Source organism: Prunus persica, chromosome G5, assembly GCF_000346465.2.
Source record: "Prunus persica cultivar Lovell chromosome G5, Prunus_persica_NCBIv2, whole genome shotgun sequence".
NCBI lineage: Eukaryota > Viridiplantae > Streptophyta > Magnoliopsida > Rosales > Rosaceae > Prunus > Prunus persica.
The window spans coordinates 8,026,171-8,043,048 of NC_034013.1; the positions used below are offsets into that span (position 1 = coordinate 8,026,171).

General features: G+C 36.7%; 1 protein-coding gene across 1 annotated transcript; it reads left to right on the forward strand.

The window, feature by feature from the left end:
- On the forward strand, window positions 682-5,662 carry LOC18775878. Its single transcript, XM_007209388.2, has 10 exons — window positions 682-917; window positions 2,834-2,893; window positions 3,022-3,061; window positions 3,202-3,380; window positions 3,511-3,549; window positions 3,722-3,808; window positions 3,960-4,020; window positions 4,502-4,626; window positions 5,024-5,115; window positions 5,256-5,662. Exons 1-10 carry the CDS (start codon window positions 870-872, stop codon window positions 5,368-5,370), a joined length of 846 nt encoding a protein of 281 aa, XP_007209450.1. The 5' UTR covers window positions 682-869; the 3' UTR covers window positions 5,371-5,662.

The following is a 16,878-nucleotide window of genomic DNA, read 5'->3' on the forward strand; positions in this document are numbered from 1 at the left end:
AGTGAAAAAAAAGGCATTAACTTGTAGACATGAGATTTTAGATTCGAACATAATATCGTTTGTGTATGTGTGAGAAATTCATCTCCCTTATAATTTAAACCATCTGTTGTACTAAAAAAAATTAAGGGAAACTTTGGAAAAACCCAAAGAAGAGAGAAATTTTTTAAAAGAAACCAAAATTGACAAAATTGCCCTTATTTATTTTTGGATTTCATAAGGAATCCTTTATATTTGCATGTTTTTGATTTGAAAGTTGAGAGGTTTTTCTGTATTTTTTTTAAAAACTTTGATTTTTTTCAAAAGTGAAATTTTTTTTGTGACTAAAACCTAAATTTATTAAAAATTTAAATTTAAAAAAATAGCAATTTGCCGCACACGGTGTCGTTGAGAGTTGGGACGACTGGCAAAATGTGAACACGTCGAGATTTGTCATTCCATCCTATCAAACTCCGCCACGTCAGATAAGTCAACGAGTGCACATTCCACTAACCCAGACTGACAAAATTGCCACTGTCAAAACTATAGAGTGCTTCCACCCAAAGGCGTAATAAAACTTCCATGAAAAGGTTAATTCAGTCACTTCAAGTTATTGAAATTTGTTGCACTAGTATTGTTAGGCGCAGATACATCACTGAAATTTATTTATTTATTACTGTACCCCTAAAAAAGCGGTATAAATAAACAAAGAAAAATAAAAGACCAGAAGAAAAATGAAATTGGTTTTTGGTTCGTAAAATAAAAAAACAGTGAGCAAAATCAAATGCCGTAGTGAGCAGTTGTTGAAATTGCCAAATTGAAGGATTTGATTTCATCAATTCTGCTTGATCTTCGTCCATTCAGAGCTGATCATCTTCCTCTGCGGTTTCGCCATGGCTGCACCGTTTTTCTCTACGCCTTTTCAGCCTTACGTGTACCAGGTACTCTTTTCCGTCTCTCTACAGTTCTTATTTTGTGTTTTTAAAGAACATTAATTTGGTATTTGACAGTTGATTGCTTTCCGAGAAAGCCTGGGTCAATTCAGTTGATTTATGTCCGCATCTGTTATGTGGGTCAATTCAGTTGATTGCTTAATTGCAGAGACTGAATGAAGCATTGGATTTTTCAACTCATTATTTCGGGTTTTTAGGGTTATTTTTTTGGGGGGGTTAAATAGCTAAGATTGATCTGTGCGTATCAACTGTGCTGTTGTGCGTATTTACTTGCAAAGTCTAATTCAATGTTTAAGAATTGTTTAGATAGTGTTCAGTATATAGATATGTAGATGCGTCTGCCTTTGGCTAGGAAGATTGGGTACACGGGTTTAGTAGGAAAATATAAAATGCAAGTAGACAATAAGTTGAATGCCAGAAAAGGTAGATTGGCATGGATTTGCTCCATGGAAATGTTGATATGATAAAAGTTCTGATCTTTGGCTGTATGGCTCACGTGCATGATCTTGAAACTCATATTCCAACTTCAGCGATCCAGATTTGGGTGGTTAGAGGTTCATTATGGAATTAACATGTCGGGTGCATTGACGTGCCTAATTAATTGAAGTCAGGTGAGGTGATAGATACTGCTGCATGCATGGTTTGATTGCGCCCCCATTAACCGATAACTTCTTCCCCAAACCTAGATACTCAGCCACTTGTTAGTGGCTTGTTATGGAACCAACTCATTGACTTTGGGGCAAGCTAAGCTCAACTGCACACTGGGACGGGCATCTAGCTCCAGGGACATATGGATTATTTGACGGATTGCCAACCACTGGTGCATGGGAGTGTCAAAGAACTCTTTGGGAAATTGTTATTTCCAGAAATCAAACATAAATTAGCATCTTTGAATGCTTTTGGACTCAGAGGAACAAAGTTGTCCGTGCACAGAGTCACAAACTGCACATTTATAGTCATGTAACTCATGTTGTGTCTGTATCTGAGATAATGGAGTCTGTGCTAGTCAAGTTGGGTTTTTCAAAATACTTTTATGGAATTATGTGCATGATGATTATGATGCAGTTGAATTGAGGGAAATCTTACAAATTTTGGTTGAGACATTCTTGTGCTAAGACTTTTATTCAAATTGACAATTATGTTCGTTTCTTGAATCTTGTATCGGCATGCTTTCTATAAGAGAACTGCTTTACCGTTGTTAACTTTGTCAATTATTATGAGAGACATGAAGCATACTCTAGTTTATGTTGCATTTGCTTTTCAATGAGTTTATATGTAAATCACGCATCCCTTCTATACAATGTTTTTGAGGAAATAGGATTTGGGAAAAGAACGGGAAAAGAAACTGAAGAAAGGTACCATACAGTGGGGAATCTGTAACTATGCATTTATATTTCTACAAGTACCACCAGCACTACTATGAAGAACAATGGTGACTGGATGTTTAATTGTATAGCGTTATTAACATATGCGGTAAACCAAGATACATGTTCTTTAAGATTTTTATTTCTTCCTAATATGTCTCCGAAAATTGCTCCTACTGGGAAATCTGGTGAATAGTGAGACAAACTTTGAATTGAATACTTTCTGTCGCGAGAAACCGTTTATTTTTTTGTTCTTTTTTTCGTGTTTGGAGGATTTTGTTCACTTATTTCCATTTTTTTTTTTGGTAGAAACTTTGTAATTTTGATACATGCTAATCTATAATACATTTTGAATTGAAATGTCTCATTGTTGGTGGCTATTGGTAGTTATCTTTTGTTTATGCCCATTACTCTGATTTATGGTATCTGGTTTGCTCTGTTCGAATTTAATTGTGTGTAGCTTTAGAACAAAATAAAGTTGGATTGTGCATTTACTTAACAGTCTATGATGTTTGTGTAATGTTCTATATTGTACTGTAGAGTCAACAAGATGCTGTGGTACCTTTTCAAATTTTAGGTGGTGAAGCTCAACTGGTTCAGGTATATTATGCTATAAGCATCCCAACCTATATTATTGTGTGTTTGTGTGTGTCTCTCTATTTTCTCCTGCATCTTCAAATTGCTTTTTCTAACTAACCTTCTTCTGTCGGTGATTCTTGTGTTATCAGATAATGTTGAAGCCAGAAGAAAAGGTTATTGCGAAGCCTGGTAAGTTGCAAACCTGGGCTTTTACTTTTTATAATGTGCATTATAATTGCCACAATCAAGTTGTCCTTTTTCTGCGAACTTAGAGAACATGTAATTTCTTGTTACTATTGCTGTGCAACTGATGACTGAATAAATTTTAGGTTCAATGTGCTTCATGTCTGGGTCGATTGAGATGGAAAATGTTTTTGTTCCTGAAAATGAAGGAGGCATGTGGCAGTGGCTTTTTGGGAAGACAGTCAGCAGCATAACTTTTCGTAATGCTGGTCAAGGTGATGGGTTTGTTGGGATTGGCGCACCTACTCTTGCAAGAGTTCTCCCGGTTTGTGATTTTAAGCATTCCATATTTATGTGGATAAGGCATTTAAATTACTTTTTGTGTTGCTCTTGATCAAACCACGGTATATAACTTAATTTAGTTTTGGTCACCTGTGCTTTTCTTCTTTCGACAGATTGATTTGGCTATGTTTGGTGGAGAGATTTTGTGCCAGGTATATAACTTGTCTGTCTCTGGTTCATTGAGTAATTGTTTCCCGCCAGTTTTTGTTATTCTCCCAATTTTCAATACACAATTTAGGATACTCCACGCTTTCTATTAGAATCAAATCATACTTGTGTTCATCAACTGGATTTTTTATGGGACTTCATTTCTACCTTTTGTAGCCAGATGCTTTCCTTTGTTCTGTCAGTGATGTTAAAGTCAGTAACACAATTGATCAAAGGGCACGTAATGTTATTCCTGGTCCAGAGGTGAGATATTGGGGGGGTTTCAGAAATGCTTCTTTTTTGTTTGCTTTGCTTGCTCCTACAATCAACCAATTTCTCTTTTCCTTTTTTCAAATTTGTCAGAGCCATTTATATTATCTTTATCTATCTAACTTCCGTGTTAATATTACTATAGGGATTTCTAAGACAGAAGCTGTCTGGCCGAGGTCTCGCATTTATACTTGGAGGTGGATCTGGTATGCATTTCTTGATGCAATAATAAGTCTTCAAATTTCAGATTCAGCCTATTAAGAGTTTGGGACTACCCCAAATTATGCTGAGAACTTTTATTTCTAGCATTAAGTTGAAGGCATTTTATGCAATCTAAGGTTTAAATTTTCTTAGTGGTTCATTTCCAAGTTGTGCCGTGTTTGCCATATCTCGTTCAGTTGTTTTCTTGGTTTCTAAATATCAATTTAAATGTTCAGGTTCATATATTTGCCAAATCAGATTACTTTTTTCTTTTTTTTTCCACCTTTCTCCTTTCTGTTTTTGCTCTAACCTGTTGCCTTGGATTCTAAACTATACTGTTTTATAGTTTGTTTTTTCTATTATGAGAAAATAAAGTTAAAACATCAATCCCTTCTTGGAAAAATTGAATTAGTTGGGATTAAGTTATTGAGGGAATTATGATCCTCAGACTAACCTTAGGGTCTTTATGGTTTCTCCTTTTGCTAGTTGTACAGAAAAATCTTGAGGTGGGCGAAGTACTATCTGTTGATGTGTCTTGTATAGCTGCCGTGACTGGAACAGTTAATATCCAAATCAAATTCAATGGTACCATGAGAAGAGCACTGTTTGGCGTAAGTTGCTTCAATTTCTTGAAATTTGCACTCTTTTTGCTAGTGCTTGTATTTCTACCATGTAGTTGGCTTGTATTACATTCGCAAAGGTCCAGAGCACTTCCTCGTATTAATATGGTGGGCTGCCAGTGCCAGCGACAAGAAAGATTCAGGAAGTGCTTGGACTACAGAGAACCAAATTAGCATGATCCTTGTATAGTTGCAAACTATTGCTGTGCTGAAAAAGTGTTTTTTATTGCAAATAAAGTTATTATTGGATCCCCACTTCCATGTTGAAAATCCCTATCTAACATGCTTTCTGCCTCCCCAAATTTTATATCTTAGTTCTGAAGTATGTTATTTCTTTCTGTTTCCAATTTCCATGAATCAAGTTTTTCTAACAGTTGTCAAATCACAGAGTGACAATCTGGTAACGGCTGTTCTAACCGGGCCAGGCATCGTCTTCATTCAGAGTTTACCTTTTCATCGATTTTCTCAGCGCATTGCCAGGTAACATTTTCTTGCAACCATAAATTCCGTAGCATAGTCAAGAACTAGAGCTGAATTAGTTTCTTTTATCCTCCGTTTTCTTCAATTTCATTTGTTTATTTTCAGCTTTAACAATTAGAACGTGTGGTCTTGGTTTACAGGGCGGTTACATCCCCAAACATGAGGGAAAATCCAAAGTTCTACGTGCAGATAGCCATTTTCTTTTTTCTGGCATATGTTGTGATTGTATCTTCCTTAATCTTGACTGATGTATGAATTTTACGTTTTTTTTTCTTTTTCATCTTCTATCTACAGAGATACCAGTATCATATCCGTTCTTTTTCGTCGATGGCTGCTGTAGTTTGATTCGATTTCGATATAATCAGATCAATAGAAACAGAGGATTTTAGATTTTATTTTTTTCTTCTTTCACTTGGGTTTCTATTGTCTCCTGTCTTAAATTCTCATTCAATCCTTGGCCTGAAGTGTTCCTGGCAAATCAGAATTAAGTTGTAAATTAAAGCCTTGTGTTATTTTATTTGGGTTTCCATTTCCCCGGCTGCCCTCATGAGAATGCTTTTCTAACATCCTCTTCTTATGTACGTTCATACGTGATGATAAATTTTATAGTTCTTAAGATTAAGGAAACCTTTGCAATGCATGAGACGTGTTACTTGGTTAATTATGGTCACGTGTTTTTTGACTTAATTATGGTCACGTATTTTTTGGGCTTAATTATGGTCACTATGTGAAATAGATTTGTATGAGTTGTGTCTCAATAGAAAAAATATTTTGTTTTGCAATGGCAGAAGTGTGAGGTCTGATAATTAACCCATTGAAAAGAGTAATGCTATGCCAAACAAAATAATTCCCTATAAATTAAGTTTACAAAATACTATACAAAATATATACAAAATACAACACCAAAATATAACAATATCACAATGAGACTAATAATTTTATTTGATCAACTACAGTAAACTCAACCTATAGGGGTCATTACAAACTCATATCCAATCTTTGTTGACCCATTTGAACAATACATGAAATTTGTGAATCCTTTCATAAAACATCATCCGTCACTTAGTTCGTCAGGAACCTCATTAAGTGATGAGGTGGCGTTGTCAATGTGGGTGTTTTTAATGACGTGGAGTAATTTAAAAGGTCACCATGGCGGTTCAGTTGGAGGTTGCTACGTTTGATTCGGGCCCAAATGTAGGCGTCATCTTAGGCTTGTGAGCCCATGGGCTGATGGGGGCCCGCCTAGCCCATCAAGAAAAAGCCCGACTCTGCCCTGCCCGTTGTTGAGTGAACCGGGCTTGGGCTTAGGTGTCTAAAGCCTGGCCCTGCTTATAGGCCCAGCCAGCCATAAAAGCCCGGCCCACGGGCTCACATACATATACATAAATAAATAAATAAATACATACATATATATGTATATATACCCAAGTTAAATGAAAGATGGAAAAAATTATTATCAATTATCATTGTAAGAACTTAAAAAAAATGAAGTATGGGATAAAATATGAGTTTATTAATATGGCGGTTGTATAACTATATCTTTATATTTATGGGGAAAAAAAAAAGAAAAGGAGAACTATGAAGTTATGAACAAAGAAAAAAGTGGAGACATAAACATATAGACAAATGTAAATAGAGAACTTTGAAAAAAAATGGAAACATAGAAAGAAAAAAAAATTAACAAAAAAATCCATATAAAAAAAGACAAAATGAAGTAGGCCTATTTAGGCCTGGCTCGGCCCGATGGGCTTTTTCAAGTCTGGCTCATGGGATGGGCTTGGGCTTTGAATTTTCTAAAAAAAACTCAGCCTGTTATTTTCTTTACTCTTTAAAGCCCGGCCTGATCCAGCCCAAGCCCATTAAATGTGGGCCGGGATAACCCGGCCCAGCCCATTGACGAGGCCTACCCAAACACAGCTGCACGCGTTGCCATCCCCCAAGACGATGAAGCCATATCGCCAAATTAAACCCAAATCGTCGATTCCTCTACAGAGTACAGAAAAAAGAACCAAAAAAATAACTTCTCTGTCCATTGCCAAAAGCCTTCGATTCATGTGGATAGCAGAGGTAAAGGGAATTGAATCTTGAAAGTTCAAGTTGCATTTTCAACTTCATTTCACACCTGCATTTTCAACTTTACTTCTCTCATTTCAAAATGTAAAGGTTTACAACTTCATTACAGATAGGGCGTAACTTACATTTCATTACAATGTTATCATACAAACATCCTTTGCAAAACAATGACTAAGACAGAGCCTAAAATTCTAGTTCTAGCCTAACATTTTTGTTAGGTACATGCTTTTTCGAGCCCTCACCAAACAACACCAACAAAAGCACCAAAATTGTGACCCATGAACCCAGCAGCACTACCCACATAACCCTCCCTCTTGTCGCCACTTTTCTTTGCAACTCCTCATGCCTTTTCACATTTCTCAGCAACCTAGGAATAACAGTGCTCGACCTTTCACACATTTGGGGATCAATCCACTGAAAGAAGTTGCACCCTTGTTCTCTCCGTACATTACATCAAACCCGCATCACTTTCTAACCCAGATCCACAACCAAAAAAATATAAAAAGACAAAAAAAAAAAGAAGAGAAATTCCAAAAGACAAAAATGGAGGTGATGAAATTAGGAATTCGACGATTTTGGGGCTCAGAGACCTTTTATTTTGTCTGAACGGCTCAAGTCAAAAGATGACCTTTTAAATGCTCCACGTCAACAACTCCTTCTTATCACTTAATGAGGTTCCTGACGGACTGAGTGACAAAGGATGTTTTATGAAAGGATTCACAAAGTTACTGGCCAAACGGGTCAACAAAGGTTGGGTACGAGTTTGTAATGACCCCTATAGGTTGGGGGGTTTATTGTAGTTGAGGCTAATTTTTTCTTAACCTACAAAACATAGTTTAATTACCTCCAATAGCCCAATTAACAATGGAAATCCTTGATACGTAAGAACTTTACATTTGTATTGTTCAATATAAACCTACTACAAGTTGTAGTACATACTGCATGGTTTGTGAAATTCTGTGTACCATGGTGCAAGCATTGTAAGAATTTGGGAGTCATTGTGGGAGGACCTCGGGTAGGTAATGGAAGGCGAAGATGAAATAGAGATTGGGGTAGTTGATTGCGGTACAAGTAAACCAGTATGTTCAAAAGTTGACATTGCTGTTCTATGATGAAGAAGAAGTTGCAAAATATCAAGGGCAGGGCCGAGGGAGGGACGTTGAATCATTTAAGAATTGTCTTAGAAAAAGCTGAAAAGGCAGCTACAAAGGCACAGCTTGACTATCAGACTTCTTGCGAAAACACACTTTGAAGAACATGATCATACCATCATGGTGAATAGTCTATTTACCATGTGGTTGGCATTTCCTAACCACTATGCTTTTCTTTACTAAAAAAAGAAGAAAAAACTTAAATCTTCACCACTTAAAAAGCTTCTAACACGCATGGGCGGGTCTACACATAGTGATTTGATAAATGCATTCCAACACTTTTTCATCTTTGTCAAATCCTGGGCAACTAAAATGATAAATGCAATCAAGAAGCAAATCATGTAACAAACTTTCAACTTGTAATGACAGCATAACTGACATAAAGAGCAATGTCATCATCAATACATGAGGAGAAGCAGAAGCAGTAGGTATATATAGAATTATAAATAGTATCTCTTTTCTACTTCTGCCATTGTTTCTCTTAAATCTAAGTTTTCACTGACCTTCTTCGGGTCGATTCGTATTTTTCTTCTTTCTTACCATAAATGGATATGAGTGGATGAAATTTGTTTTATGAAATTCCTTTGCTCATGATCTTTCATTATGTGCCATAAGCAACAAGAAACTTTGTTTCCACAAAATATGCTGCGATGCACCACGCAGTCTATGCTTCATTAGATTCATCACTCTTTGCAAACTATTGCAGTTACCTGTTCCTCAAATCTCAAAGCAAATTACAGCTTACATTCATACTGCAGCTGGTCCCTTCCTGTTGATGCCTTTTTCATACAAGTATTAATATCATGTGCAGTTTCTTGTTCAAATCCCACTTAAGCCTTTCCCTTTTCTGGTTTTGAAGAATATTCAAATATTTGAGCAAGGAAATCACTACAGAGTACAAATATATAATTGGTTCGCCAAAGTCTTAAATTGAAGTGCTTCAATTTAGGATTATCGATTGTTGAATCCTCGAAGATGGACGCCTATAGAACTACGAGCACAAGAGTAGGGGCGAAATCTGTCTTTAAGACATTGCAATTCTTGCAAGCCTCAATCATTAAGGTTGTCAGTATTTCTACACATTTGTGTTTGTTGATTTACATTAATTCCATGTAAATTTGTTCTATATTTGATGATTAAAATTTTGTTAAGAATTATTAAAATTAAAATTCATATTTGTTATTGTTCCACCCGTCCAACTTGAAAGGACATAAACCGGTTCTGCATGTTGAATCCATTTGAGATTTCTTGTTCTACGGTTCATGCAGTGAAGAGTTGTTATTTATTTATATATTTCATAAAGTGAAGTAACTAGAAACTGAATATACAAGTTTTCGAATGAACACTTGCGACTGTTTGTAGACTTGTGTTCATTTTTGGACCTCCATAGAGTGGTGAATCAGACATTTGTTGTCCCTTTTTATGAGTTAGCAAGAACTAGGCCCAAAGTATCCCGAAGGAGAAGCAAGTCCTAGGGGAGTACTCTGTTGTGTTTCCAGCGGCTGCGTGTTTTGTGTTGACATTTTCGACAGCTCTGAAAATGGATGAAGATGATTTGCTGATGCTGAACGGAGATTGTTTGAGCTTGGCATGAGAGCTTGGAGTGTGGGAGCTAAAGACCCACAAGTTTAGCAAGTGAGAATTAATGCATGTGTTTGGCTTGGTGTTGGATATACTTGAGTTTGGGTGTTGAAAACTTCTTGTCTGAAGCTCTGGTTATGGTGGTTTAAGAGTTTCAAGAGAAGGAGAATGAAAGGAAAAGCTTGAGGCTTGAAGGCTGTGGTGTTTATAGCTTGGCAAAGTATGAGGAGGAGGGAAAAGCTTGGAGTTATGCTTGGTGAGGCTTTATAGGGAAACTGAAGGATTTGAAGGTTGAGAAAGTAGGAAAAATGGTTGTGATGGCTGTTGGGGTGCTTGCAGCAGCCGAGAGATTTGGTCGATGGTCGCTGGGATATTTGCAGCAACCAAAGGATGGAGGTTGATGGCTCAGGAATGACTGTGATGGCTGTTAGAATGCTTGCAGCAGCCAATTGATATATCTATATCATCATAACGGGAAGATCATACACTTGCAAATGTTTTCATTGAATTTTTTCCAAATTTTTATTTATTGGATATTAAAAATAACTTTTTGGGCCTAAAACCTAGGAAGGAAAGAAGTCCAATGATTAAGTCTGTGTCGGTTTCCCAAGTCTATATAAGAGGTAGAAACCTTCGAACTTTTCATCAAAGAAATCAGTGGAGCAGCAGCCCTATTCTGGAGCAAGGTGTCTCACCGGGCTAGCAATATTTGAAGTACAGGCCAAGTCCTTCTTTTCTTCGAATAGAAAGAGAAGAGTTGGACCGAATTTCAAATGTAGCTACCTTGGATGACTTTCAACTGCCGATGACGAGAAGCATAGCTAGGTATTGAGTTGAGGTATGTATATGATTCTCAACTTGAAGTTGATGTTGGTTTCAATGAATCTTGAGACTCTTGGTTTTTCAACCTAATGCAATAGTTTTGTTTTTCCTGGTTTAAGTTGTTCTTTCTTGGATTTTAACACTTGGGAATCTGAAAATGCTTATTTGGTTCAAGTTGTTCTTGCTTGTCATAGCATGATATTATTTATGATTTCTTTGAGCCTTCTGGCTCTAATATTAGTTGGCTTATTATATTCCCTTTCTTCTTGTATGGAGGTGTATTTGGTTAACAGAAACTAGATTGCATGCAGTTTCTTGAAAACAGTTTCCACAGAATGGAAGTCAACATCATTACCATAACTCTGCCCTCCATACTGCACATAAAGGTACTCTTTTGGAGATGAGGATGGGGGCAAAATTTGTAAGATTTCAGGTATGTCTGATGTGGAGGGTGAAGGTATGTCTTTTTTCTTCAGAGAATAGTAAACATCTTCTATAAGAAGTCAAATAATATCAGGGTCGATAGATGCAAGATCTCGAAGGGCATTTACAGATGCATCACGGAGACTTTGAAGGGCTTTAAATATATTTCCACATTGCACCAATAATAAAAACATAGATTTCTCTGTAGGCCTATCTTTTGAGGTACTCTTTGTGAAAATCCCACATCGAAAATCCACTCTTATAAAGGTGTTTATAAACAAAGCATTATGATAGTTTGTTAAGTGTGGTTAACATTGGAGAGTTGGGCTAATGGACTTGGCTATAGCTCGGCTTTGGATTCGGCTTTCATTAATTAATAATTATATTAATTAAAGACTCGGGCCTTGGGGCTGTAGAGGAATTTAATTAAGACACCCAAACGAAAAAAAGTAATTTATTTTTTTGACGTCCATTGAACTCCAAGCATATACTATTTATTAAGTCATTTGTGAAATCGGTAACTCATAAAGAAATAATAATTAAAACGTCATTACTAACAGTACAGCCGGGAGGCTATACTATTTTTTAAACAAATTAGGAAAAATGAGTACAGCCGGGCGGCTATACTATTTTTTATAAAAAAAAAAAATTAGTAAAAACGAGTACGGCACATGGCGTCACTACTACAAAAAAGCAAAAAGACGACGGTAAATCACCGTCGTGTATTCGGTTTTTCAATGGTCGTGGAATCCACCGTCATCTTTTCCCTGATAAATCACGATGCTAAATCACCGTCGTTGTTAAAATATACAACGTCATCAACAAATACAAAACGACGTCTTTGTACTGCAAAAAGATCTAAAAAAGCAGTCGAGGATGAGAATAGACGACCAACTCTCTAAAAAAACCGTCGTTAAAAAGGAAAAATATGACACATATTAAGAGAACAAAGCCGCAAGATAGACATACAACGACGAAAATAAAAATACGACGCCGTTAAATATCATTTTCACGACAATAAAAAATTTGACGTCTTTAAAGACATTAGAAGACGACGTTATTGAAACCTACTACGTCGCATATATAAAAACAGCCGTCGTAAAATTAATTTTCCACTTCGATTTTTCGATAAAAGATGACGTGGAAATAGTTGTCAGTGTCATTATTTACGACGTATGTATTTATAGAGTAGACGTTGAAAAACGAAACAACGTCGGTTACAAATATATGAGAGTCGTATTACAAAATTTATACGTCATATTTTCAGAAACAAACAACGACGATAAATATTAGACGTTGTTAAATAAAACAACGTCGGCAAACAATAAAAACAGACGTGTTTAGTCTGCTAAAGTTCTAGAAAATAGTCGAGGATGAGAATAGACGACCAACTCAAACAAATCACCGTCGTTAAAAAGGAAAAATATGACACATGTTAAAAGAACAAGGCCGCAAGATATACATACAACGACGACAACTAAAATACAACGCCGTTAAATATAATTTACACGACAAGAAAAAATATGATGTCTTTAAATACATGAGAAGACGACGTTATTGAAATATACTACGTCTCTTATTTACAAACAACCGTCGTGAAATAAATTTTCCACTTCGATTTTTCTAAAAAAGATGACGTGGAAATAGTTGTCAGTGTCATTATTTACGACGTATGTATTTATACAGTTGACGTTGAAATGCGAAACAACGTCGGTGTCATTTATATAGTCGACGTTGTATTTATATCTATCATCATTACTCACGACGCACTTAATAATATAGACGACGTTGAACTTCTAAACAACGTCGGTTTTAAATAAATGAGAGCCGTATTACAGAACATATAGACGGCGTTGATTATGATGAGAGCCGTATTACAAATAACGTCGTTTAATTGTTATTAGACGGCGGTTATAATGAATTTCCGTCGGAATTCATTTCGTTCCTCTTCGTTTATAAAAGAACTTGCGACGTGGAAAATGTATGATGACGTCGTATTTTTTAACGTTCAGATTATATATCTCGTTTTTTAGACGTCGGTATTATGGGATTGGAGTCGTGTTATTTTGAATTACATGGCGGTTCTTAATCCTTCCCCGACGTGATATCCTGAATAATTGCTTCACAATTGCGTCGTGGTTCTTCATTGTTACGTTGCTTTAAGACGTCGGTAAATATGCTGAATAACTGGTTCACAATAACGTCGTGTTTTATTTGAACGTAGAAAGTGAAGAAATCACATTACAATATATTACAAAATTAATGTCATACACTGCCAATTACATAAGCATCATTCAATCCATATATCTTCACACCCATCTCGTATATTTTGACCGCCTAACTCACCCACCAGTTCATCAAATGTGTCAACATTTGGCATCCCTCTAGTAAATGGCTCACACTCAATTATCACATCACCTAAGACTTCATCACCAATAACATCATTATATTCTCTATTAGGCATTGATAACACTACCGACCAACCACGATGCATCGGGTCGTCAACAAAAAATATTTGTTTGACTTGAGAAGCCAAAACAAATTGGTCATTCCTATGTCCAATTTTACTCAAATCTACAAGGGTAAATCCAAGTTCGTCGACTACAAGACCAGAACTATCTATCCAATCACACCTAAAGACTAGGATTGTAAACTTTTGGTAGTCAAGGTCCCAAATTTCTTGAATGACACCATAGAAACCCATATTTGAGAGAATTGGGTTTTTATCCTTGACACTAGCAACTTGCATGGTATGTGCAAGTAAATAAACTCCACTATTTTGAGTTGTCCGCACATCATCTTGTGCCTTGATATTGAATTTAATACCTTTAATAAGATAACTCCTATATAATGGCACTGACATGTTTGGACCAGCTGCTAGCCACCTTAAATTTTCTGATACGCCATGATTGTCTTCCTCAAGTTCACTTTGAACCTGCAAATTAATCATATCTTAATTCAATCTAACATATAAATAAGAAGAAAATTAAAAGAGAAATATGTTATTCAACAACATATACCTTGAAGCGTAGCCATTGAATGAAAGTGCTATTGTGCTTATCCTGCAGCCACTTTGTTCTCTTTCTAAATTTTGGATAAGCAATCTTGATGTGGATCATATGTTGCCTACATGACACGAAAAATTCAAGCATTACGGTCCCAAATATAGAAGATAAACATAAGAAATAATTTAAAATGGAAACTTAAAGAATAAAGCTCATACGTACTCGATATAAGGTAGGACTTCCTCCGTATTCTCCAAGACATATAGATGTGCTTGATTCAACAGGTCCTGATCAACTACGCTCACTGTGCAACCTGATAATGGCTTTGAAAGTCCCATCTTTTGGCTTGAAGGCACTCCAACTGTACTAACATCAGATAAATGCTGAGTACAAAACTCTACCGCTTCTTCAGCTATATACCGCTCAGCAATGCAACCTTCGGGACGAGTACGATTCTGAACATACCCCTTCAGCACTTTCATATATCTTTCAAACGGATACATCCACCTAAAATATACTGGCCCACATAGGCGAACTTCTCTGACAAGATGTACTACTAGATGAACCATGATATCAAAGAATGAAGGGGGAAAGTACTTCTCAAGCAAACATAGAGTAACTACTACATCTTCTTCCAACTTATCTAGCTTGGAAACATCAACAGTCTTTGCACATATAGCATTGAAGAAGAAGCACAAACGAGTTATTGCATACCTTGCAGGCTTCTCCAAAACAGAACGAATTGCCACAGGGAGCAATTGTTGCATTAAGGTATGACAATCATGTGATTTAAGGCCAAGAAGTCTTGAATCTTGTAAAGATACAAGATTTTTAATATTTGAAGAATAACCTTCAGGGACCTTCATACCATAGAAAGAATTGCAAACCTCTCTCTTCTCTGCTCTTGACAAATTCCAAGGCCCAGGAGGCAAACGAGTACGTCTTTCTCCATACTCGGGTTGCAAATCAGTTTTGACCCCCATGTTCAATAAATCTAATCGAGCAGCAATCCCATCTTTATTTTTTCCAGGGATCTCCAGCAATGTACCAATGATACTATCGCAAACATTCTTCTCAATGTGCATAACATCTAGGGCATGCCTCACAGGAAGGTATTTCCAATACTCGAGATCAAAGAATATTGATTTCTTCTTCCAACAAACTCTGTCACCATTTTCAACCATATGCAGCACTTCTTCTCCGGTTAATGGCTCGGGAGGTATGCCATATTCAGGTTTCCCATTAAAAGCTGCACGTTGCCTCCTATATGGATGATTGATTGGTAACCATTTTCTATGCCCAATGTAACAAATTTTGTGGCCATTTTTCAACCTGTGACTAGGTGTATCATCGCCGCATATTGGACAAGCTTTATATCCTTTAACAACACAACCAGATAAGTTTCCATAGGCGGGGAAATCATTAATTGTCCACATTAATGCAGCTCTGAGTGTAAAGTATTCTCCATTATGTGCATCATACACTCCTCTAATCCCAACCCACAAGGATTTTAAATCATCAATCAAAGGCTCCAAGTAGACGTCTATATCATTTCCGGGTTGTTTAGGACCGGAAATCAATAAGGTTAACATCATGAACTTTCGTTTCATGCACAGCCATGGAGGGAGATTATATGTAACTAAGATAACCGGCCAACAACTATATCTGCTACTTAGAGAACTGTGGGGATTGAATCCATCAGATGAAAGAGCCAATCTCAAGTTTCTCGGCTCATTACCAAACTCAGGCCATTTATCATCAAGAAGTTTCCAAGACGGGGAATCCGCCGGATGAGACATCTGACCGTCAATTGATTTTCTAGCAGCATGCCACCAAGTCAAACTCTTAGCTATCTAATGTGATTGAAACATCCTTTTAAACCTTGGAATTGGGGGAAAATACCACACCACCTTCGCTGGCACACCCTCTTTCAAGATTGAATCTTTGCCTTCCTTCCACCTTGAGATACCACAAGTAGGACAATTAGTTGAATCCTCATACTCCTTCCTATACAAGATGCAATCATTGGGGCATGCGTGCATTTTCTCATAACTCAGCCCCAATGCACACAAAGTCTTTTTAGCCTCATACATGGAGGTTGGTATTGTATTTCCTTCTGGAAGCAAATCGCCTTGAAGTATCAATAATTCTGTAAAACAGACATCACTCATCCCATGTTTTGCCTTCAAATTATACAACTTCACTAATGCCGATAACTTCGTGTACTTTCTACAACCAGGGTACACTGGTTGATCTCCATCCCCAATCACATTGGCAAACTCATACGGATCCGAACCAAAATCACCAAAATTATTATCATCCATATCAATTTCTTCAGACACAAAACTGTACCTACTATGGCCATCATCTTCTTCAACATTTCTACTAGCATTAGTAGTTGCTTCCCAAGGTTCTCCGTGAAATGTCCAATTCTTATAGCTTTGGTCAATTCCATTAAAGTATAAGTGATCCCTTATAATTCCAACCCCAAACAACTTCAAATTAACACATTTAACACATGGACAACGGATATGTGTTGTAGTTAGAAGATTTTCTACAGCAAAGTTCAAAAATGCTTCCACCCCAAATTCATATGCCTTCGATCTTCTATCCGAGTGCATCCATGACTTATCCATCTCCGACACTATAACCTATTATCTATAATAAAGTGAAAATACAGGCAATGACCATCACTATAGCAGATTATA

What these genes read in the sequence shown, in the direction of transcription:
- LOC18775878 (XM_007209388.2), top strand. Translation starts at nt 870, where the DNA reads ATGGCTGCACCGTTTTTCTCTACGCCTTTTCAGCCTTACGTGTACCAG. An exon ending in TTCAGCCTTACGTGTACCAG is followed by an intron (nt 918 to 2,833) that starts GTACTCTTTTCC and finishes ATTGTACTGTAG; the next exon opens with AGTCAACAAGATGCTGTGGT. An exon ending in AAAGGTTATTGCGAAGCCTG is followed by an intron (nt 3,062 to 3,201) that starts GTAAGTTGCAAA and finishes AATAAATTTTAG; the next exon opens with GTTCAATGTGCTTCATGTCT.